This window comes from Bufo bufo, chromosome 5, assembly GCF_905171765.1.
Source record: "Bufo bufo chromosome 5, aBufBuf1.1, whole genome shotgun sequence".
Classification (NCBI taxonomy): Eukaryota; Metazoa; Chordata; class Amphibia; order Anura; family Bufonidae; genus Bufo; species Bufo bufo.
Genome location: NC_053393.1, coordinates 220,141,239 through 220,164,351, shown reverse-complemented (window position 1 = coordinate 220,164,351; position 23,113 = coordinate 220,141,239). Strand labels below are relative to the sequence as shown.

Genomic DNA, 23,113 nt, shown 5'->3' with positions numbered 1-23,113 from the left:
CATGCCAAACTAATTTAATCAGTTTCTATGAGGAGGTAAGTTCTAGACTTGACAGCGGCGAATCAATGGATGTCGTATATATCTGGAATTCTCCAAAGCATTTGACACTGTACCGCATGAAAGGTTAGTATATAAAATGAGAATGCTCGGACTGGGAGAAAACGTCTGTATGTGGGTAAGTATCTTGTTATTTTACACAACATGTTGTGAGTAACCTAATAAATAATATTCCTGAATATTGTCCTTTGCCTGCCTATATTTGTGCCAGATATTGAGTGACGCCAAACCCTTGTTCTCCAAATTGTACTCTCAAACAGCAAAAGGGAGTGCTGTGTGGCAGTGCACCCATTCCATTGTACATCAGTGAGTGAGCCACCTAACCTTGAATCTGGGTAAGTAACTGGCTCAATTATAGAAAACAGAGGGTGGTTATTAACGGTACACACTCAGATTGGGTCACTGTCACTAGTGGAGTAACTCAGGGGTCAGTATTGGGCCCTATTCTCTTCAATATATTTATTAATGATCTTGTAGAAGGCTTGCATAGTAAAATATCAATTTTTGCAGATGACACTGAACTGTGTAAAGTAATTAACACTGAAGAGGACAGTATACTACTACAGAGCGATCTGGATAGACTGGAGGCTTGGGCAGATAAGTGGCAGATGAGGTTTAACACTGACAAATGTAAAGTTATGCACATGGGAAGGAATAATGCAAGTCACCCGTACATACTAAATGGTAAAACACTCGGTAACACTGACATGGAAAAGGATTTAGGAATTTTAATAAACAGCAAACTAAGCTGCAAAAACCAGTGTCAGGCAGCTGCTGCCAAGGCCAATAAGATAATGGGTTGCACCAAAAGGGGCATAGATGCCCGTGATGAGAACATAGTCCTACTGTCACGGCGGACATGCACAGTTAAACAGATAACACACCAACCAGGCTCTGGACGAGAGACGGGGGAAGGGTCACCTCCTAATTTTTCCCTGACCTCTTTCCCTACAATGCTCAGCCCACAGACCAAATCTTGATGGTAGATTTGCTGTGTCCACCAGCCTATGCTAACAGAACCCTGAACTCCCTGAGATGGTGAAGTGGGGAGAAAGGAGCTGCCAGCTCGCACAGAACCTGGATGGGATAGATGACATAAACAACCAAACAAGAAAATACACTTATCTGCTGAGAGCAGGAACAAACAGCCAACCTTCCTTCCAAGACCACAATGAAGAGTATAATCCGCTCAGAGCACCTTAGCTGGAGACTATTTAAACTAATGACTCCACCCAGTGCACCTGATGCGAGGCGGATCCAGCACAGCATCAAAACAAATACTAGACTCGTGCTGCAATCCTGGCTGAAATCCGCACATCGTCAGAGTGGGGCATGACAGTACCCCCCCCCCCCTCTACGGGTGACCTCCGGACACCCTAGACCAACCTTATCCGGATGGGACCTATGAAAGGCCCTCACCAGACGGCTGGCGTTGACATCTGACGCCGGAACCCACATCCTCTCCTCAGGACCGTATCCCCTCCAGTGAACCAGGTACTGGAGGGAACCCCGCAGAACTCTTGAGTCGAGAATCCTGGAGATCTCAAACTCCAAGTTTCCCTCGACCAGAACAGGAGGAGGAGGCAATGGCGATGGTACCACCAGTTTAACATATTTTTTTAGTAAAGACTTGTGGAAGACATCGTGGATCATCCAAGTCTGCGGCAGATCAAGTCGAAATGCCACAGGATTGATCACAGCAGAAATCTTATATGGACCAACAAATCTTGGACCCAGTTTCCAAGATGGCATTCTCAACTTGATATTCCTAGTGGACAACCACACCAAATCACCCACACACAGGTCCGGACCAGTCACACGTCTCCTGTCAGCCATTCGTTTATACCTCTCACCCATCCTCTCCAAATTCCCTTGAATCCCCCGCCAGATAGAGGATAAGGCAGAAGAGAATCTCTCCTCCTCTGGCATCCCGGAGGAACCAGACCCAGAAAAGGTACCAAACTGAGGATGGAAACCGTATGCGCCAAAAAAATGGCGACTTACCTGTGGACTCCTGCCTACGGTTATTCAATGCAAATTCTGCTAAGGGCAAGAATGAGGACCAGTCCTCCTGATTCTCAGCCACAAAGCACCTCAAGTAGGTCTCCAGGTTTTGATTAGTACGCTCCGTCTGACCATTCGACTGTGGATGAAAAGCCGACGAGAAAGAAAGTTGAATGCCAAGTCGAGAGCAGAACGCCCTCCAAAACCTGGAGACAAACTGCGTGCCCCTATCAGAGACAATACCTGAAGGAATACCGTGCAATTTAACAATATTATCCACAAAAATCTGCGCAAGAGTCTTAGCGTTAGGCAGACTTGTTAGTGGTATAAAGTGAGCCATTTTACTGAAACGATCGACTACCACCAAGATCACTGTTCTCCCGGAGGAACTCGGTAGGTCCGTAATAAAGTCCATGGACAAATGTGTCCAAGGACGAGATGGAATAGACAATGGAAGAAGTGAACCAGGCGGTCGAGTATGAGCAACCTTAGACCGAGCGCAGGTTTCACAAGCTGCCACGTAATTCTCAATACTCTTACGCAAACCTGGCCACCAGAACCTCCGGGACACCAGATCACAGGTGGACTTACCACCAGGATGTCCAGCGAGAACAGTATCGTGATGTTCCTTGAACACCTTGTATCGTAGGCCCTCAGGAACAAACAACCTCCCTGGGGGACACGAACCAGGAGCCCCCTCCTGAGCTCCCAACACCTCCATCTCCAATTCAGGGTACAGAGCGGAGACCACCACTCCATCCGCCAAAATCGGCGCTGGATCTTCTGAATCACCTCCCCCAGGGAAGCTGCGAGACAAGGCATCTGCCTTGACGTTCTTGACCCCTGGGCGAAAGGTAACCACGAAATTTAACCTGGTAAAAAACAATGACCATCTGGCCTGTCTAGGGTTCAGACGCTTGGCAGATTGCAGGTAAGCCAAATTCTTATGGTCTGTATACACAGTAACGGGGTGAGAAGCCCCCTCTAACCAGTGACGCCATTCTTCAAAGGCCAACTTGATCGCCAACAACTCCCTATCTCCAACATCATAATTCCTCTCAGCGACCGAGAGCTTCCTGGAGAAGAAGGCACACGGGACCGACTTACCAGGAGAAGGACCCTGCGAAAGCACCGCCCCAACCCCCACCTCTGATGCATCAACCTCGACCACGAATGGCTGAGATACATCCGGCTGCACCAGAATGGGAGCAGACGCAAAACGCTCCTTAATAGCCGAAAAGGCCTGCAATGCCTCATCCGACCAGACAGAGACATCAGAGCCCTTCTTGGTCATATCAGTAAGAGGTTTGACTAGCGTGGAATAATTCAAAATAAATTTTCTATAATAATTCGTAAACCCCAAAAATCGCATCAAAGCTTTCTGATTCTCCGGTCGGTCCCACTCCAGAACCGCCCGGACCTTTTCGGGGTCCATACGAAAACCAGAATCAGAAAGCATGTATCCCAAAAATGGAAGCTCTTGCACCGCAATCAAATATTTCTCCAATTTGGCGTATAACTTATTCTCCCGCAGGATCGTCAAAACCTGTCTCACATGATCCCGATGGGTCTTCAGATCAGGAGAATAAATTAAAATGTCATCAAGGTAGACTACTACGAACCTCCCCACCAAATGATGAAAAATATCATTGACGAATCGCTGAAATACCGCTGGCGCATTCGGCAACCCAAAAGGCATTACCAGCTTCTCAAAATGACCCTCGTGCGTATTGAAGGCCGTTTTCCACTCATCCCCCTCCTTGATCCTGATCAGATTGTATGCTCCTCTCAAATCCAACTTGGAGAACACCTTGGCTCCAACAATCTGATCAAAAAGATCAGAGATCAAAGGCAGGGGATATGGATCCCGGACTGTAATACGATTCAGCTCCCGGAAATCCAAACACGGTCTCAGTGATCCATCTTTCTTCTTCACGAAGAACAAACCTACAGCCACTGGAGACTTAGATGGTCTAATATGACCCTTTGCCAAACCCTCGGCGACATACTTTCGCATGACCTCTCTCTCGGGTTGAGAGAGGTTGTAGAGCCGAGACTTAGGCAACTTAGCCCCCGGAATGAGATTCACAGGACAATCATAGTCACGATGAGGGGGCAATTCCTGAGCCCCACCCTCCGCAAACACGTCCGAAAAATCTGAGAGATACTGAGGCAAGGCCGTAACGGACACTTCAGAAATAGATGTGACAAGACAATTATCCGAACAAAACTTGCTCCAACCAATGATTTGTCTCGCCTGCCAGTCTATAGTTGGGTTATGTTTAGACAACCATGGCAACCCCAAAACTATTGGAGCTGGCAAATCCTTCATGACGAAACAGGAAATAATCTCAGTATGTGAATCACCCACCCTTAAATGAATATCATGAACAACGTGAGTAAAGCTCCCTTGAGAAAGAGGGGAAGAATCAATGACAAAAACACGAATCTCGTTCTCTAACGTGCAAATACTTAGTCCCAAACCCTGAAGAAACAGAAAGTCAATTAAATTTACCCCAGCACCACAATCAAGAAAAACATCAACAAACACATTTCGAGACTCTAGCGCCACCATAGCTGAAAGGAGAAAACGGGAACTGCATACCACCAGTCTGCTCCACCACACCATTCATACCACCAAGTGTGAGGGAGGTTTTTTTTTCTTTTTCTTTTTTCTTTATCACTCTCCCCTGTGGTTCAACATACGGACAAGAAAAAACAAAATGACCCCTCTTTCCACAAAAGAAACATAAATTGTGCGCTTTACAAAAGTCTCTACTATCCGAATGGAAAGATATCTGACCTAACTGCATGGGTTCCTCTCCTAGGCCAGAATAACAAGCAATATCTCCCTGGGCAGCTGGTGGAACAAAACTACACGCGGGAGGAATCCCCTGCACAGAGGGACCCTTACCCCTCTCTCTGATACGTCTATCCAAACGTATCGCCAAAGACATTGCATTTTCCAAAGTATCAGGGTATTCATGAAAAGCCAGAGCATCCTTCAACCTTTCAGATAACCCCTGACAAAACTGGCTACGTAACGCAGGGTCGTTCCACCCCGACTCAGTAGCCCACCTCCTAAACTCTGTGCAGTAAATCTCAGAAGTATGTTTACCCTGTAGTAAGTTACGTAATTTTGATTCTGCCATTGAAACTCGATCTGGGTCATCGTAAATCAATCCCAGGGCATTAAAAAATTCCTCCACCGACCGGAGAGCCAGAGAATCGGGCGGCAGGGAAAAAGCCCAGGATTGCGCGTCCCCTTTCAGCAAAGACATGACGATACCCACCCTCTGATCCTCATTACCTGATGAAAATGGGCACAAACGAAAGTACAACCTACATGATTCCTTGAAACGGAAAAAATCATCAGTACCCCCTGCAAATTTCTCCGGAAGAGCGACTTTAGGCTCCCCAACAATTTGACCTGTACCTGAAGCCAACACCCTCTGACACTGTGTGACCGTACTACGTATATCCGCAACCTCCAGGGACAAACCCTGCATGCGGTCAACCAGTGCTTCAATTGACGCCATCCCATAAACACTGAGAAATGGCAGTCACAGTATGGCGGATTATAATGTCACGGCGGACGTGCACAGTTAAACAGATAACACACCAACCAGGCTCTGGACGAGAGACGGGGGAAGGGTCACCTCCTAATTTATCCCTCTTTCCCTACAATGCTCAGCCCACAGACCAAATCTTGATGGTAGATTTGCTGTGTCCACCAGCCTATGCTAACAGAACCCTGAACTCCCTGAGATGGTGAAGTGGGGAGAAAGGAGCTGCCAGCTCGCACAGAACCTGGATGGGATAGATGACATAAACAACCAAACAAGAAAATACACTTATCTGCTGAGAGCAGGAACAAACAGCCAACCTTCCTTCCAAGACCACAATGAAGAGTATAATCCGCTCAGAGCACCTTAGCTGGAGACTATTTAAACTAATGACTCCACCCAGTGCACCTGATGCGAGGCGGATCCAGCACAGCATCAAAACAAATACTAGACTCGTGCTGCAATCCTGGCTGACCTCCGCACATCGTCAGAGTGGGCCATGACACCTACCACTTTACAAATCATTAGTCAGACCAAACATGGAGTACTGTGTACAGTTCTGGGCTCCTGTAAACAAGGCAGACATAGCAGAGCTGGAGAGGGTCCAGAGGAGGGCAACTAAAGTAATAACTGGAATGGGGCAACTACAGTACCCTGAAAGATTATCAAAATTAGGGTTATTCACTTTAGAAAAAAGACGACTGAGGGGAGATCTAATTACTATGTATAAATATATCAGGGGTCAGTACAGAGATCTATCCCATCATCTATTTATCCCCAGGACTGTAACTGTGACGAGGGGACATCCTCTGCGTCTGGAGGAAAGAAGGTTTGTACACAAACATAGAAAAGGATTCTTTACGGTAAGAGCAGTGAGACTATGGTACTCTCTGCCTGAGGAGGTGGTGATGGTGAGTACAATAAAGGAATTCAAGAGGGGCCTGGATGTATTTCTGGAGTGTAATAATATTACAGGCTATAGCTACTAGAGAGGGGTCGTTGATCCAGGGAGTTATTCTGATTGCCTGATTGGAGTCGGGAAAGAATTTTTTATTCCCCTAAAGTGGGGAAAATTGGCTTCTACCTCACAGTTTTTTTTTTGCCTTCCTCTGGATCAACTTGCAGGATGACAGGCCGAACTGGATGGACAAATGTCTTTTTTTGGCCTTATGTACTATGTTACTATGTTACAGGTTACTATGATGCTGTGTGCATCAGGCCGCCAGCGGGGCTATTGTTCCGCACTCATAATATCATATAAGTGCGGGACAATTGCCCTGCAGGCAGCCCGATGTGCACAGCATCATAGTAACCTATGATGCTGTGCGCTCCCGGCCGCACGATGTATGCTGCTCCGGGACATATGGCCTGCTCACGGACCGTATGTCTCGGAAGGGATACGGTCGTGTGCATGAGCCCTAAGGATGATGCACAGTCTTGGGCTTTTTCTCTGCCGACTGGATCACCGTCCCTCCAGTCGGTAGATGAATTTTTTAGAGCCTTGGGTCTTATTTATGATGACCCGGATCGGATCTCTCAGGCTGATACCAATTTACGTGGTGTACGGCAGGGAGAATGCTCTGCGGAAATCTATTGCTCTGAATATAGGATATGGGCTACGGATACGGAGTGGAATGATCCAGCCCTCCGTAGTCAGTTCTGTCAGGGTCTACCTGAGAGGCTGCAGGACGCGTTGGCTTTTCATGAAAAACCTGAGTCATTGGAAGCAGCTATGTCCCTTGCTGTACATCTGGATAGACACCTGAGGGGGAGATCTAAGGGTCCTCACCCTCAGGACGTACTGTCAAATAAGGTGGCGGCTTCCTTTTACACTTATTGTAAAGAGACACCTGTGGTTACGCCTTGTGAGGAGCCTATGCAGTTGGGGGGAGCTACTCCTAGGACTGCTGGTAAGAGCTCTGGTCATATAAAGGGAGTCTGTTTTTGTTATAGAAAAAAGCGACATTTCGTGAATATTTGTCCGTACATTCAGCGTCAAGGTGTGAACAAAAAAAAAAACGCTTAATCCCCAAATAACTATTGGTGGTGTGGGTGGGGAGCAAGAAAATTTACTTTTATCTTTTAATGGTAGTACCCTGTCTGCTGAGGTGGCGCTAGAGTCCAAAACTGTAAAAATCGAGGTATTTATCGACAGTGGGGCTGGGGTTAACCTGATTGATGGATAGTTTGTTCATATTCATGGATTGACTACTAGTGCACTAGAGAAAATCATTTCTGTCTTTGCAATTGATTCTGCACCCCTTACCCAAAAATACCTGTCGCAGGTGGTAAATGACATCCATTTAAGAGTGGGTGATTTCCATCAGGAATCTGTCTCGTGTTATGTGTTGGAGGGGTCTGCCTGCTCCTATGTTTTTGGGCTTACCATGGTTAAGCAAACATAACCCTACCATCGACTGGCAAGCGAGACAGATTCTCGATTGGAGTGATTTTTGCATGGACAACTGTCTTAATGCGTCTTTCTCTGTGGTCACCACTAAAACTGTACCCTCGTTAGTTTCTGAATTTTCTGATGTGTTTTCTGAGAGTGGTCCCCAGGAGTTACCCCTGCATCGAGAGTATGATTGTCCCGTCAATCTTATTCCTGGAGCTAAACTGCTCAAATCTCGGTTGTATAATCTTTCGGAGCCCCAAAGAAAGGCTATGCGAGAGTATATCACCGAGAGCTTGGCGAAGGGTCATATCAGACCATCCAAATCCCCAGTGGCTGCTGGGTTCTTCTTTGTAAAAAAAAAAGATGGTACCCTTAGACCATGTCTGGACTTCCGTGAGCTCAACCGTGTTTCCGTCCGTGATCCTTACCCCCTTCCTTTGATTCTGGATTTGTTTAATCAAATTGTCGGTGCCAAGATGTTCTCTAAATTGGATCTGAGGGGGGCATATAATTTGGTAAGGATAAAAGAGGGGGACAAATGGAAGATGGCCTTTAATACCTGGTCATGCCTTTTGGGTTAACCAATGCTCCAGCGGTTTTTCAACACTTTATCAATGACCTCTTTCATCATCTGGTGGGGAGATTTGTTGTTGTATATCTGGATGACATACTTATTTATTCTCCAGAAATGGAGACTCATCAGGATCATGTGAGACAGGTGTTACAGATCCTAAGAGAGAATAAATTGAATGCGAAGTTGGAAAAATGTATTTTTGCTGTTCAGGAAGTGCAATTCCTGGGTTACCTGCTCTCATCCTCAGGTTTTCGTATGGATCCCGAGAAAGTCCGTCTGGTGTTGGACTGGGATCGACCCGAAAATCTGAAAGAGCTTATGCGGTTTTTGGGATTCACCAACTACTACCATAAATTCATCTTGAACTATTCAACTGTGGTTAAACCTTTAACAGACATGACTAGGAAGGGGGTCGATTTCTCTGTTTGGTCTGAGGCGGCTTTACAAGCCTTTTCTGCTGTGAAGGAATGTTTTGCTTCAGCCCCTATTCTGGTGCAACCGGACGTGTCTCAGCCATTCATTGTAGAGGTTGACGCATCCAAGGTAGGGGTGGGACCAGTTTTGTCGCAAGGTTTTTCACCTAGTAAATGGCGCCCATGTGCTTTTTTCTCTAAAAAACTCCAGACTGACGTGGGTAATGGGGAATTGCTGGCCATTAAGTTGGCTTTCGAAGAATAGCGCCATTGGTTGGAAGAAGAATTTCATCCTATTATGGTAATTACTGATCCCAAAAATCTGGCTTACCTTGAGTCGGCTAAACAACTGAATCCAAGGCAGGCCAGATGGTTGCTGTTTTTCACCAGATTTAACTTCATTGTCGCCTACCGCCCTGGTGTTAAGAACGTCAAGGCGGATGCTTTCTCGCGCAGCTTTCCTGGGGGGGGGGGGGGGGGGGGTGATTCTAAAGATCCAAGTCCTATTTTGTCTGAAGGGGTAGTCATATCTGCCCTATATCCTGGTGTTGGAGGCCCAAGAGGATGCACCGGACTCTTGTCCTCCAGGGAAATTGTTTGTTCCTTCAGACTTACGTCATAAGGTATTTGAGGAACATCACTGTACTGTCTTGGCTGGACACCCTGGCAGTAGATCCACTGTCGATCTCATCTCGCGCAGATTTTGGTGCCGGGGCTGCGTAAGTGTGTTTAAGGACTATGTGTCAGCCTGTTGTACCTGTGCTCGTTCTAAGGTGACACATACTCTGCCTTCTGGATCTCTTCTTCAGTTACCCATCCTGTCCAGACCTTGTACGCATTTGTCCATAGACTTTATCATGGATTTACCGAATTCTTTGGAAAAAAAACGTGATCCTGGTGGTAGTTGATCGGTTTAGCAAAATGGCGCATTTTATAGCATTGTCTGCTCTACCTAATGCCAAAACTCTTGCACAGGTGTTTGTCGATAACATCGTGAAACTACATAGCATTCCCTCTGATGTGGTGTCCGATTGGGGGACTCAGTTTGTTTCCAGATTCCGAAAAGCGTTCTCTACTCGACTGGGGCTAAAATTGTCCTTTTTCTTCGGTTTTTCATCCTCAGTCGAACGGACAGACGGAGCACACCAATCATAATCTGGAGACTTACTTGAGATATTTTGTTTCGAAGAACCAGGAGGAGTGGTCTTCATTCTTGTCGTTAGCTGAGTTTGCCATTAATAACCGTAGACAGGAGTCAACTGATAAGTCGCCGTTTTTTGGGGCATATGGATTCCATCCGCAGTTTGGCACATTTTCTGGTTCTCAAACTTCTGGTATTCCTGAGGAGGAACGATTTTCCTCTTCTTTGTCTTCGATTTGGCGGAAAATTCTAAATAACCTGAAAAAGATGGGCAACAGGTACGTTTAAGCATGTGGCTGACAGGAGACGTATAAATGGTCCAGACCTGAGAGTGGGTGATTCTGTGTGGCTGTCCACAAGAAACATTAAGTTTAAGGTACCTTCTTGGAAGTTGGGCCCAAGATTTATTGGTCCATATAAGATAACTGCCATTGTTAACCCTGTAGCCTTCCGTCTTGAACTTCCTCAGGCTTTGAAAATTCATAACATATTTCATAAGTCATTGTTGAAGAAATGTGTCGAACCTGTTGAGCCGTCCTCCTTGCCTCCCGCTCCTGTCATGGTGAACGGTAATTTAGAATTTCAAATCAGCAGGATTGTGGACTCCCGAGTTCTCCGTAGATCCCTCCAGTATCTCGTCCACTGGAAGGGTTACGGACCAGAGGAGAGGATGTGGGTTCCAGCGGCCGATGTTAATGCGAATCGTCTGGTGAAGGCCTTTCACAGAGCCCATCCTGATAAGGTCGGTCCTGGGTGCCCGGAGGTCACCTGTAGAAGGGTGGTACTGTCACAGTCCCTCAGGTGACTGATGTCAGGAAATCAAGGAGACTGGCTGAGCGGGGAGGAATCAAACAGCCTCCTGGATTTCTCTTGATTCAGCGTTGATAGGGTTAATGACCACTTCCCTTTTCTCAGCTGTTGCTCAGTGGTCATCACTTCTACCCTTTATAGTCTGACCCCACCCTTTTGTCTATGCGGTAGATAGCTTTGGGTTTGGCTGAGCTGGTGTGAGTCCGTCTCTGGTTTTCCTGTTTGTCCGCCTCTACAGAAGTTAAATGTCGCGTTTGTTTGTGTTTGTTATATTCCCTGTTGTTTGTATCTGGACCTGAGACAGAGACTTCCATTCGTCCATCTGGGGAGGAATGGGTTGTCTTTGGTCCTAACCTTTTTCAAGGACCTTATAGGGAAATAAGGGCCTAGGTATCCTGCATATGAATATTCCTACCTTCAGGGTCTATTCATATTGATAGGTAGTTAAGGGCCCGGATTAGGGTTGGTAAGGAGGTGACCTGTTTCTTCCCTAGTTTTCAGGCCCAGTTACTGTTACCCTTCCCTCCGGTGTTCAGTGTGGAGTTTTTCCCCCACACTGAACGTGACAGAAATGCTTTCATGTGTCAGGAATATTTTCTGTTACTAGTGTGATTCACATCTAAAATACTGTGATTTTTATTTCAGCTTGAATAAAGATATTGCGGTTACTTCTCTGGCATCAGAGATCCTCAGCACAGTAGGACGTCGATAGACTCCAGGAGAATGTTATCGTTACATGCTCACAAGGACTGGAAAAGGAAACTTCATATTGTACAAAAATTCATCCACATTCTTAAAGGTGCAAATTGTTATTTTCTTATTAGAAAACCGTTGCCTTAATGTTACTGTATTGTTGAATGTAAATGTATATCTTTTGTATGTACATGTATTAGGGTCTGTGGTCTTCTGACCAACAGAATAGTTATGCTAATTGGCTTGAAAACACACAGGTGCCTGGAACAATTGTTGTCTATTTTCTTATGAAATGCAGTTTTTCTTGTTTTATATACCTTTCAATAAACAGAATGTGATTTATAAGGGCTTTTGTTTAATGGCATTTTTTCACATAATGCTTTTTCAAATTTTATGTAGTGATGACTTGAAGGTTTTTCTTAATGTACATCTGTCAGATCTATGAAACTGGCTGACCTGTTACATGTGCGCTTGGCAGCTGACGGCATCTGTGTTGATGCCATGTACATATGTGCCCGCATTGCTGAGAAAAATGAAGTTTTAATATATGCAAATGAAACTCTAGGAGCAATGGGGGCATTGCGGTTACACCTAGAAGCTCCGCTTTCTCTGCAACTACCGCATCCTCTGCACTTTCTCTGCAACTACCGCATCCTCTGCACTGACAGGGCAGGTGTGATAAGGTTTTCACTGCCTGGCCCTGACAATCAAAATGCACAGGGTGCAGCAGCTGCAGAGAGCTGAGCCTCCAGGAGTAACAGCAATGCACCAATTGCTTCTAGAGGCTCATTTACATATATTAAAACATATTTTTTCTCAGCAATGCAGACACATATGAACATAGGACCAACACAGTTGCCTTCATCTGCCAAGTGCACATGCAACAGGTCATTCAGTTTCATAGGTAGGACGTAGTGCATGCACTGTGACTTGATGCTGTGCAGTGTCAGGCCACAGTGCAGCAATGGGCCGGGAGAAGAACAGGGAGCTGTGAGTGCTGAAAGAGTGGCTGGAGTAGAGTGGCGGCACCGTCTGGAGCAGGGCTGGCCAACCTGCGGCTCTCCAGCTGTTGTAAAACTACAATTCCCACCATGCCATGCTGTAGACTGATAGCTGTAGGCTGTCTGGGCATGCTGGGAGTTGTAGTTTTGCAACAGCTGGAGAGCCTCAGGTTGGCCAGCCCTGGTCTGGAGCATTAGAGGTAAGTTTATTTAGTTATTTGATCTGAGGTCTGATATGGGGGTCTGATCTGAGGTCTGATATGGGGGTCTGATGAAAAAAAATGTTTTCTCCTAGGTGCATCTTATAATCTGGTATGTCTTATAAACTGAAAAATACGGTAAATAATACACTTCAACATTGAAATTGCAGCACCAAGAATTAAAAGATGTGGAATTATCACAGGATCGATAAGACATGTTAATGATATGCAAATGATAACAAAATGGAAACAAAATAAAAATTCAGTATCAAGTATGAGCTCAAACCACAGAAATACACACACTTGCATGCCTTGGCATGCTGTCAATGAGGTTATTAATGGTTGTGTGAGGAATTTTCTGCCACCATGAATGCACTTCGACATGCAAACCATCAAAATTCGCTACTGGCAGCTCCCTTTGCAGTTGCAAACAAATGAAGTCCCAGATGTTCTCAATAGGACAAAAGTCCAGAGACGCTGCAGGCCATGGTAGCATGTTTAGGCTAATGGCTGTACCACTGGTTCCACAAGCAAAACAATATAACACTGAGCTGTACCTGAAATGAAAACTAGAGGGGTCCGGCTATCGTACATTATGCCACGCCACAATGTCGGGAGTAGGATCGGTGTGATGTTTGTTTGCAAAGGCCTCTTCATGGCGCTGCCCATGTCATCTCCATACCAATCTTCGGCTATCATTTTGTAAAAGGCAAAAGTGGGACTAATTTCTGAAGAGGAGAAACCTTCTTTCCAGCCGCCATTGCCTACTTGCTGTGCGCCATGGTAACCTTTGAGAGTGGCGGCATAAGGTCAATGGAACATCTGTAGATGGACTCCTGGCTCGTAGTCAATACAAACGCCTTCTGATGGTTTTTGTAGACATTGTTTGCTGCCCTAGGCTTGGGGTGTGCAATTTTACTTGCACTACAGAAAGGATGATTATGCACCATTCTTCTAATCAGACAGTCTGTCTGTGCAGAGGTTTGCCTCTGTGTGTTTCTTGCTGTTGTTCCAGCATATCGTTGTTCTCCCACTGGAGACGCATCAGAGACACAAAGTTGAACAGGATTTACATCTCAACCTCTGCCGGAGTGATAAACCAAGGGCTCTCAGTGCAAGGATTCTGTCCTTCTCAGTTTGTGACAAGTGGTGGTAACTGGCACGTTGCCGAACAGGAGGCTTCACACGATCAACCAACACAATTTGATCCATTTTTTGAGGTTTCATTCAGCTAAAAAACTTTGCTTTCAACCTGGGTTTTATGCCCCTCCTACATGCCACAGATTGGAGCGAGGTGCTTGAAAATGTGATAATTTGCAGATCTTAGTGACACTTGTCACTAAGATCTGGGCTCTTGTGACACCTGTTCCAAGGCGTGTATATTGTCTTGTGGGAAGTGGACATGAGATATGGCCCAAAGTATTATATCTATGATGAAGATTTGGACAATTTGGGGTGAGGAAAGTTGTGACTCCCTTACTTCAAGATTATCTCTCCCCTCTGCAGACAAATTTAGGGTTAAATGAGTGTTTATGATGAAACCAGGTGTTTCAGCTCTTGAGTTGGGACTAGCTATGACTTCTTATAATTGATCAGGGAGCCATTATCTTGTAACAGCTGCACGCTTGCGTGTAGATCCATCAGAAGCTGTTGGTTGAAGGCAGACTTTACCTGCCAATTGATAAGAGATGGGATGTCAGTCGCACCTTGCATCCGTAGGGACCCTGTTAGACTCACTATGATCTTGGCCAAACACAGGCAAGTGAATTGTAGATGAAGAATGTCTGAGTTTGTGTGTACTATGACCATGGAAAACTTCCTCTTGCTGGGAATGTGCAAGTTGACATTTGTGAAGTCTATTGCGGTCAGAAACCGTTTTCCTCCAAAGCACCATGGCTGATCGAAAAATGTTCATTTAGAATTTTCCATTTACAAGGGATATTTCCTTTTAATACCGCCTTTTAGAGATGAGCGAATTTCATATTTTGAAACGCTTCATTTGGTGGTAAAAGCAGAATTAGTAACATAGTACATAAGGCTGAAAAAAAGACATTTGTCCATCCAGTTCGGCCTGTTATCCTGCAAGTTGATCCAGAGGAAGGCAAAAAAAAAAAACCTGTGAGGTAGAAGCCAATTTTTCCCACTTTAGGGGAATAAAAAATTCCTTCCCGACTCCAATCAGGCAATCAGAATAACTCCCTGGATCAACGACCCCTCTCTAGTAGCTATAGCCTGTAATATTATTACACTCCAGAAATACATCCAGGCCCCTCTTGAATTCCTTTATTGTACTCACCATCACCACCTCCTCAGGCAGAGAGTTCCACAGTCTCACTGCTCTTACTGTAAAGAATCCTCTTCTATGTTTGTGTACAAACCTTCTTTCCTCCAGACGCAGAGGATGTCCCCTCGTCACAGTTCTAGGGATAAATAGATGATGGGATTGATCTCTGTACTGACCCCTGATATATTTATACATATTAATTAGATCTCCCCTCAGTCGTCTTTTTTCTAAAGTACTGTAGTTGCACCATTCCAGTTATTACTTTAGTTGCCCTCCTCTGGACCCTCTCCAGCTCTGCTATGTCTGCCTTGTTTACAATTGTGTTATGGATTCCGTGACCACGGACCATAACGCAATTCTATGACGGAATGCATAATGAAATGCCTTTAGAGGCATTCCGTTATTTATTCCGTCATAATAGAATTTTATGGGCTGTAAAACGGATCCGTCCCGTTTCCGTTATGCAGGGGAGTCCTGTGGTCTGTGGTAACGGAATCCATAACACAATTCTGCTTTTACCACCAAATGAAGCGTGAATGAATTTCAAAATTCGCTCATCTCTACCGCCTTTTCCAAAAAAACCTGGAGATGAACTGGATACATTTGTGTTTGGGGGGGGGGGGGGGGGAGGCGGCATCTGGAAGGAATTCTCTGAAACCAGATGTTCAGACTTCTGTTATTGATGAGGAGATCCAAGAGTCCTGGATCAAGCTGTGAAAATCAAGCGATGAACAGCACTCCTTGGAACATATATGTGGTGGGTGCTCATCTCCGGGGGGTGGTAAAAAATTCCCCCTTGCAAATGTATAAAACAATGAAAAAGCAGTCAGCACGTCCAAATTTGTGGAGTTTAATCCAGAGTCCTGGATCATACAGAAGATAAACTTTTGTGCCTGACCCTTATGTGCACACCTATATGCCTTGTGTCCAAAACTGAAGAGTTCTGGTTAGGCCTGAAGTTTGAAGAGCTTCTTTTTGCCCCGGCAAAGATTTAATAGGGCATTCTTTTTTAGTGTCTGTGAATTTGACTACTTTGCCATTGTCCAGAGACTCTGAAATTTTCTCTACTTGGGGTCCAAACAATACACCTGGGTGAAACAACAGGTTACAGATATGGTTCTTGGGTGGTACTGTAAATGAGCAGACCACTGTTTGACCCCCAATAGCTCTTCTGCCAAGAATGCAAAGGATTTTATTTTCATAGGGAATCACATTGGACTCTGATGCAGACTTCAATACGGTCTGTAGGATCTCTCGCTTGTCATTCACCCAGTACTGAATGACCAGGAAACACTCTCTCCTTGGGTTTGTCAGTTTCTACAGTATCTTTAACTGACTAATAAATTATGCAGATTGTCTTTTCACCCGATATCCTATTAGAACTATTGGGGTGCCTGTACACGGTGCAGATTACACCATTTTTCTGTCCGGATTTTGTGCAGAAAAACAGCAGCATAGATACAGTAGCAACAACATGATTGGACAAATCTCATGTACACTTTGCTATATATACAGTACAGACCAAAAGTTTGGACACACCTTCTCATTCAAAGAGTTTTCTTTATTTTCATGACTATGAAAATTGTAGATTCACACTGAAGGCATCAAAACTATGAATTAACACATGTGGAATTATATACATAAGAAACAAGTGTGAAACAACTGAAAATATGTCATATTCTAGGTTCTTCAAAGTAGCCACCTTTTGCTTTGATTACTGCTTTGCACACTCTTGGCATTCTCTTGATGAGCTTCAAGAGGTAGTCCCCTGAAATGGTTTTCACTTCACAGGTGTGCCCTGTCAGGTTTAATAAGTGGGATTAATAAGTGGGATTTCTTGCCTTATAAATGGGGTTGGGACCATCAGTTGCGTTGAGGAGAAGTCAGGTGGATACACAGCTGATAGTCCTACTGAATAGACTGTTATTGTATTATGGCAAGAAAAAAGCAGCTAAGTAAAGAAAAACGAGTGGCCATCATTACTTTAAGAAATGAAGGTCAGTCAGTCAGCCGAAAAATTGGGAAAACTTTGAAAGTAAGGGCTATTTGACCATGAAGGAGAGTGATGGGGTGCTGCGCCAGATGACCTGGCCTCCACAGTCACCGAACCTGAACCCAATCAAGATGGTTTGGGGTGAGCTGGACCGCAGAGTGAAGGCAAAAGGGCCAACAAGTGCTAAGCATCTCTGGGAACTCCTTCAATACTGTTGGAAGACCATTTCAGGGGACTACCTCTTGAAGCTCATCAAGAGAATGCCAAGAGTGTGCAAAGCAGTAATCAAAGCTAAAGGTGGCTACTTTGAAGAACCTAGAATATGACATATTTTCAGTTGTTTCACACTTGTTTGTTATGTATATAATTCCACATGTGTTAATTCATAGTTTTGATGCCTTCATAGTCATGAAAATAAAGAAAACTCTTTGAATGAGAAGGTGTGTCCAAACTTTTGGTCTGTACTGTGTATATGTATATATATATATATATATATATATATTATTTTTTTCCTTAGGTGCAGAAATTGACCTGCAGTATTTGTTGCGTTTTTCTTGCACTGATTTCACCCTTTCAATGAAAGGTGACATCTGCAGGAAATCCACAATAAACTCAGCAGATTTTCTGCACATACATCTGCAGCAGGTACCCTAGGACAATTTTACTTTATTAAGGACTGCACATGCTGAATGGAAGCGTGGGTCTCCCATCCAGACCAGACCCCACCTCATGCAGCGCTGGACCTGTCCAGGACTGGGAGGCTGCAGGCACAGAGGGAAAAACTCTTAAAACCAAGTCAAAGCATTCCCTGGTTTCATTTTGCAGAGAATAAGGTCTATGTAACAAACAGGTAGGGCCATGATCAGCAGCTACCTCTTCTGGTAAATGCTGCTAGCATTCCCTGGTGTCTGGATTTCCTCAACTTCTTCCTGGAGTCTCCATGATAGACCAGGCATCTAATAAGAAAACATGTAGTATGACCACTCCGGAGGTGACCACTAGCGCTGAGCGAATCGACTTTGGATGAAACATCTGAATTCGATTTGCATAAAACTTTGTTCCAATACTGTACAGTATTAGAATGTATTGGCTTTGATAAGCCGAAGTTATTGCTTTGCAAAGTCTCGCGAGACTTCGGGTAATAACGTCATAAATTAATTTCTACTGTAAAGAAAACATTTTCCAAACTCAGGTTCGGGAAATGGTTTTTTACAGTACAAATTAATTTATGACGTTATTACCCGAAGTCTCGTGAGACTTCGCAAAGCAATAACTTTGGATGTTTCATCCGAAGTCTATTCGCTCATCCCTAGTGACCACAACATAGACCACAGATAGCAGAGTAAACACAACTGTGGTAAGTGCACTGACAATATCTGTCTTACTTAGGTAAGTAGAGGACCCAATTTGTTGGGTGTATGCATCATCATAGTGAACTGGAAGCCATGTCACAAACACAAGGTAGCATACAGCTGTGATAAATGCACCGTTATGGTCTGTCATAATCACCTCTAGAAGCGGAGGGCACCATTGGTTCATAAAGAACCAGATGTTGGACATAATTACATTTCGGTAACACCGTGCATGCACTGTATCATCGGCTCCCCTCTACCTAATGACACATGCTCAGGAAAACCATATAGACCAGCCAAACACTGCACCTAAGTCAAAGAGAAAGGCAGTATACAGACAGGGAGCCCCGAGAAGCTTTGAGAAAGGTGTCTGTAAATGGGGTGGATAATGGGCTGCAACAAGCATGATGTATTAAACCTCAAGGGTAGTGCCCCCTGCTGCAAACTCAAACTGAGGGAGAAGACAGTTTGGTAAACTGGCAGTAACCCATTTGTGACTGTGCTGCCATAGGACATCCAGAAAATTAGACATTTTGTCCTACACCTCATCTAAACATGTCACGTGGGCTACTTTCATGCACTAATCCGCTTTAGATATTGCCATGGATCCACAGCAAACGCTGCATGAGTTGCTTCTGGATTTCACCCTCTGGAAAAAAAAATTATCCACAGTATAAAATGACAAGGTGTGGATTTCAAATTCACACCGCAGGTTATGTGAGGATTTTTTGGGGGGCTAATTTCCATTGTCATGTAATTCCACAATGGGAAATACACAGTATGTAAACCACATGTGGTCGTACCCTTACAGTTGCCAGAGCATTAAAAAGGCAGTGGTAGCATACTAAGCCATGGCAGAACCATATTGCTCCAAGTGGACGATACATTTATTATATGACTTATATGTTACATGCTGCTGTTTACAGACCACCCAACATCCAAGAGACCTCTGAAAGATCCTGCCATTCAGCTACCCCCCATGAAAAGTCCAATAATGATAAGAGGGGGTGGTTATTTGGACCATTTCTACGTAACATTTCCACACAGATAATCAAGTAAGGAAGATAATACTTTCCTTACACAAGAGGATGCATACTAACTAACGGCTTGTGAGCCAACAGATCGATGAATCTGCCATAACAAAACGATTTACTAACCTGTCAGAAGTGTAAAAAGGCCTTTCCAAACCTATATCTCGAAGCATAAAGGCAATGTGCCATCAGAATATAGGCCCTGCACACAATCTAGATACCTACCGTGTGTACGCCACACTATAGTAAAAACGCCTACTGTCCGCAATACAGCCAGGAATAGGACCAGCTTTAGCTTTTTGCACACCATGTGCTATGTGCATTTTGCAGCTCCATTGGGTCCCCATCTGATCCGGAAAAACCATGGACCAAAAATATGGTCTTGTGCATGAGGCCTAATGTTTAAATCACATTTTTAAAGTTTGGCCATTTTTATTTTCACATTGTCCACTAAGCCGAATATGAGTCAGCAGTAATCATCACAGGCTGGATTACAATGACAGATATCACCTCTGTATATTAAACACAGGATCCTCCATTAACAATAGGCAATATCACAGCTTTTCTACTCCTTTATTAACTCTGCACAGGTCAGAGCATGTACAGAAATCTCCTCCGTAGACGTCAATGACGGCCCCTGTAGCTGCTGTAAGGCACATCTGAGGCTACATTCACACTCGTGTTATGTGCCGATCCGTCATGTATCTGCAGACAGATCCGTTCAGATAATACAACAGTCTGCATCAATTCAGAACGGATCAGTTTGTATTATCTTTAACATAAGCAAACGCCCATTTGAGAACACATTCAAAATATCAAATTGTATTATATCCCATGATTACACTAGACAATAAAACCCATACGGGACAGATTATGCAGGAGAGAATATGGAAACAATGTGTGTCCCCCGATTACACTGAACTGGTAAGGACACAAAGGCAATAACAAATTATAACCATCACGGTTAAGTAACAAACGCTGCCCAAGTCCTACACCCACCCAGCATCCATCACTGACACCATCTCAGAGGGCACAATGCCTAACTGTGAAATAGAGACAAGTGCCTGCACCCCCGACCAGGAGTGCTAACAAGTCCCCAACACAATATTACTCTTGAGCAGCCTAACATACACATGAATGGCCACAACTGTGGGGATAGCAGCCAGCGATCAGGAGACACCACCCCAACGTACGTTTCACCGTCACTTCCTCTTGTGCCCTCCGAGATGGAGCGTCAGTGATGGTTGGGTGTAGGATTCGGGCAGCGTTTGTTACTTAACCATAATGGTTATAATTTGATGTTATTGCCTTTGTGTCCTTACCAGTTCTGTGTAATCGGGGGACACACATTGTTTCCATATTCTCTCCTTTACAGGTTTTATTGTGTCTATAATGTAATCATGGGATATAATAAAGTAGATATTTTGAATATGTGTGCTCTTGAATTGGTGTTTGTTGTTGCATTATCACACATTAGTGGCTGCGATTTGTTTAATTTTGGAGTTATCTTTAACATAGCCAAGACAGATCCGTCTTGAACACCATTGAAAGTCAATGGCGAACGGATCAGTTTTCTATTGTGCCATAGAAACCAGACCCGTCCCCATTGACATACATCGGTTTAGCTCAGTTTCATCAGACGGACACCAAAACGCTGCAGGCAGTGTTAGTGTCCACCTCCAAAGTGGAATGGAGACTGAACTGATTGCATTCTGAATGGAAAAGGATCTGCTCAGAATGCAAACTGATCTGTTTTGGACTGCTTGCGAGAGCCCTGAACGGTCTCAGAAACGGAAAGCCAAAACGCTAGTGTGAAAGTAGAGTAAGGCTATATTCACACAACAGTGAAAACTGGCGTGTAAAGGATGTCACATGATTAAGAACAATGGTAGTCTATAGGGTTAGGGTACTTGCAGCAGGACGGATCCGACAGGCTGTTCACCATGTCGGATCAGTCCTGCGGCTATTTCGCTGTGCTGCCGGACCATCCCCATTGACTATAATGGGGACGGGGGAGGAGCTCCTGCGCAGCACAGCAAAAGCCGCCGGACTAAAAACTTGACATGCAGTAATTTTAGTCTGGCGGCCTTTCGGCGATCAACGCCGTGCTGCGCCGGAGCTCCACCCCAGTCCCCATTATAGTCAATGGGGACAGAGCAGCGGCACGGCGAAATAGCCACAGGACGGATCCGACACGGTTAACAGCCTGTCGGATCAGTCCTGCCGCAAGTGTGAAAGTAGCCTTAGTCACATGGCCCTTTTTGACAATTTATATACAGCGTTTACCGTATTTTTCATCCCATAAGATGCACTTTTCCCCCCAAAAGAGAGTGAGTGTGTGGGGGGGGGGGGGGGAGTGCCCCTGTTTCTTATGGGGCGAATGCTGGCAATTTACATCGCAGTTTGCGATGCTGCAGCATCGCAAACTGCGATGTATTAGTGAGGAGGGATGAGGGTCTGTAGTAGGCGGGGAGAGCGGCGGGGCAGTGCAGGCACTATACTCTGGCCCGCTGCTCAGTATGTACTGTATTATAATTAGTGTTAAATCATATCTAAACTGCGCTCCCATCTGTACCGTACTTACCAGTACATGTCACACTCGTCTCCTGTAGTAAGCGCTAGCGGGCAGGCTGGGCTACAGGTGGCTGTAACTCACTGAGGTCACGTGCCTGCTTCATTCATAAAGTAGGCAGCGCAGGCACGTGACCTCAGTGAGTTACGGCCACTAGCGATTACTACCGGTAAGTACGGTACAGATGGGGAGCGCAGTTTAGATATGATTTAACACTAGGTATAATACAGTACATACTGAGCAGCAGGCCAGAGTATAGTGCCTGCACTACCCTGCCTACTACAGCCCCTCCTTAGGGATCTATGGATGGGATAATGATTTTTGGAGGGGGGGGGGGTCTGTGGATGGCATTCACAGATTCCCCCCACCATCATGCCATTCACAAATCCCTCACCCCATAACAGTGCATCATCCACAGATCCCCATAATAGTGTCATGCACAGACCGCCATTAGTTCAAGCCCACCAAAAGCACACCTTTTGGTTAAAATTATTTTTTTCTTATTTTCCTTCTCAAAAACCTAGGTGCGTCTTATAGGGCAAAAAAATACGGTATATTTGAAGGGCTCTTCCTATTCTGTGCCCACCATCCAAATGACCAGTGCTATAGGCCCACTAGTTAACAACCCTTTAAGTTTCCTATATAGAAGATCTATCCTCAGAATAGATCAATAGGGATGAGCAAATAGACTGGATGTTTCATCCAAAGTCAATTCGCATAAAACTTTGTTTCCATACTGTACGGAGCAAGCGCTTCATACAGTATTAGAATGTATTGGCTCTGATGAGCTGAAGTTATTACTTCAGTCTCATGAGACTCCGCATTATAACTTCAGAAATTGACAATTTCTGGAACTGTGGTTCAGTTCCAAGAGGTACCTTGGAACCGAACCAGAGTTCAGGAAATGGTTTACAGTATAAATTTCTGAAAATATGCAAAGTCTCAAGACTTCGTGAAGTAACTTCGGCTCATCGTTGCCAATGCATTCTAATACTGTATTGGAGTGCTCTCTCCGTACAGCATTGAA

General features: G+C 44.8%; 1 protein-coding gene across 4 annotated transcripts in view; it reads left to right on the top strand.

Annotated features, from left to right (window-relative positions):
- ULK4 (unc-51 like kinase 4) overlaps positions 1-11,976 on the top strand; it is an 837,710-nt gene extending 825,734 nt beyond the window's left edge. For all 4 annotated transcript variants that reach the window (XM_040432903.1, XM_040432904.1, XM_040432901.1 and 1 more), the window contains exon 37: positions 11,606-11,976. In XM_040432903.1, the coding sequence (XP_040288837.1) occupies positions 11,606-11,672 (67 nt within the window). In that variant the 3' untranslated portion in view covers positions 11,673-11,976. The remainder of the gene's footprint in view (positions 1-11,605) is intronic.
- The last annotated feature ends 11,137 nt before the right edge of the window (positions 11,977-23,113 follow it).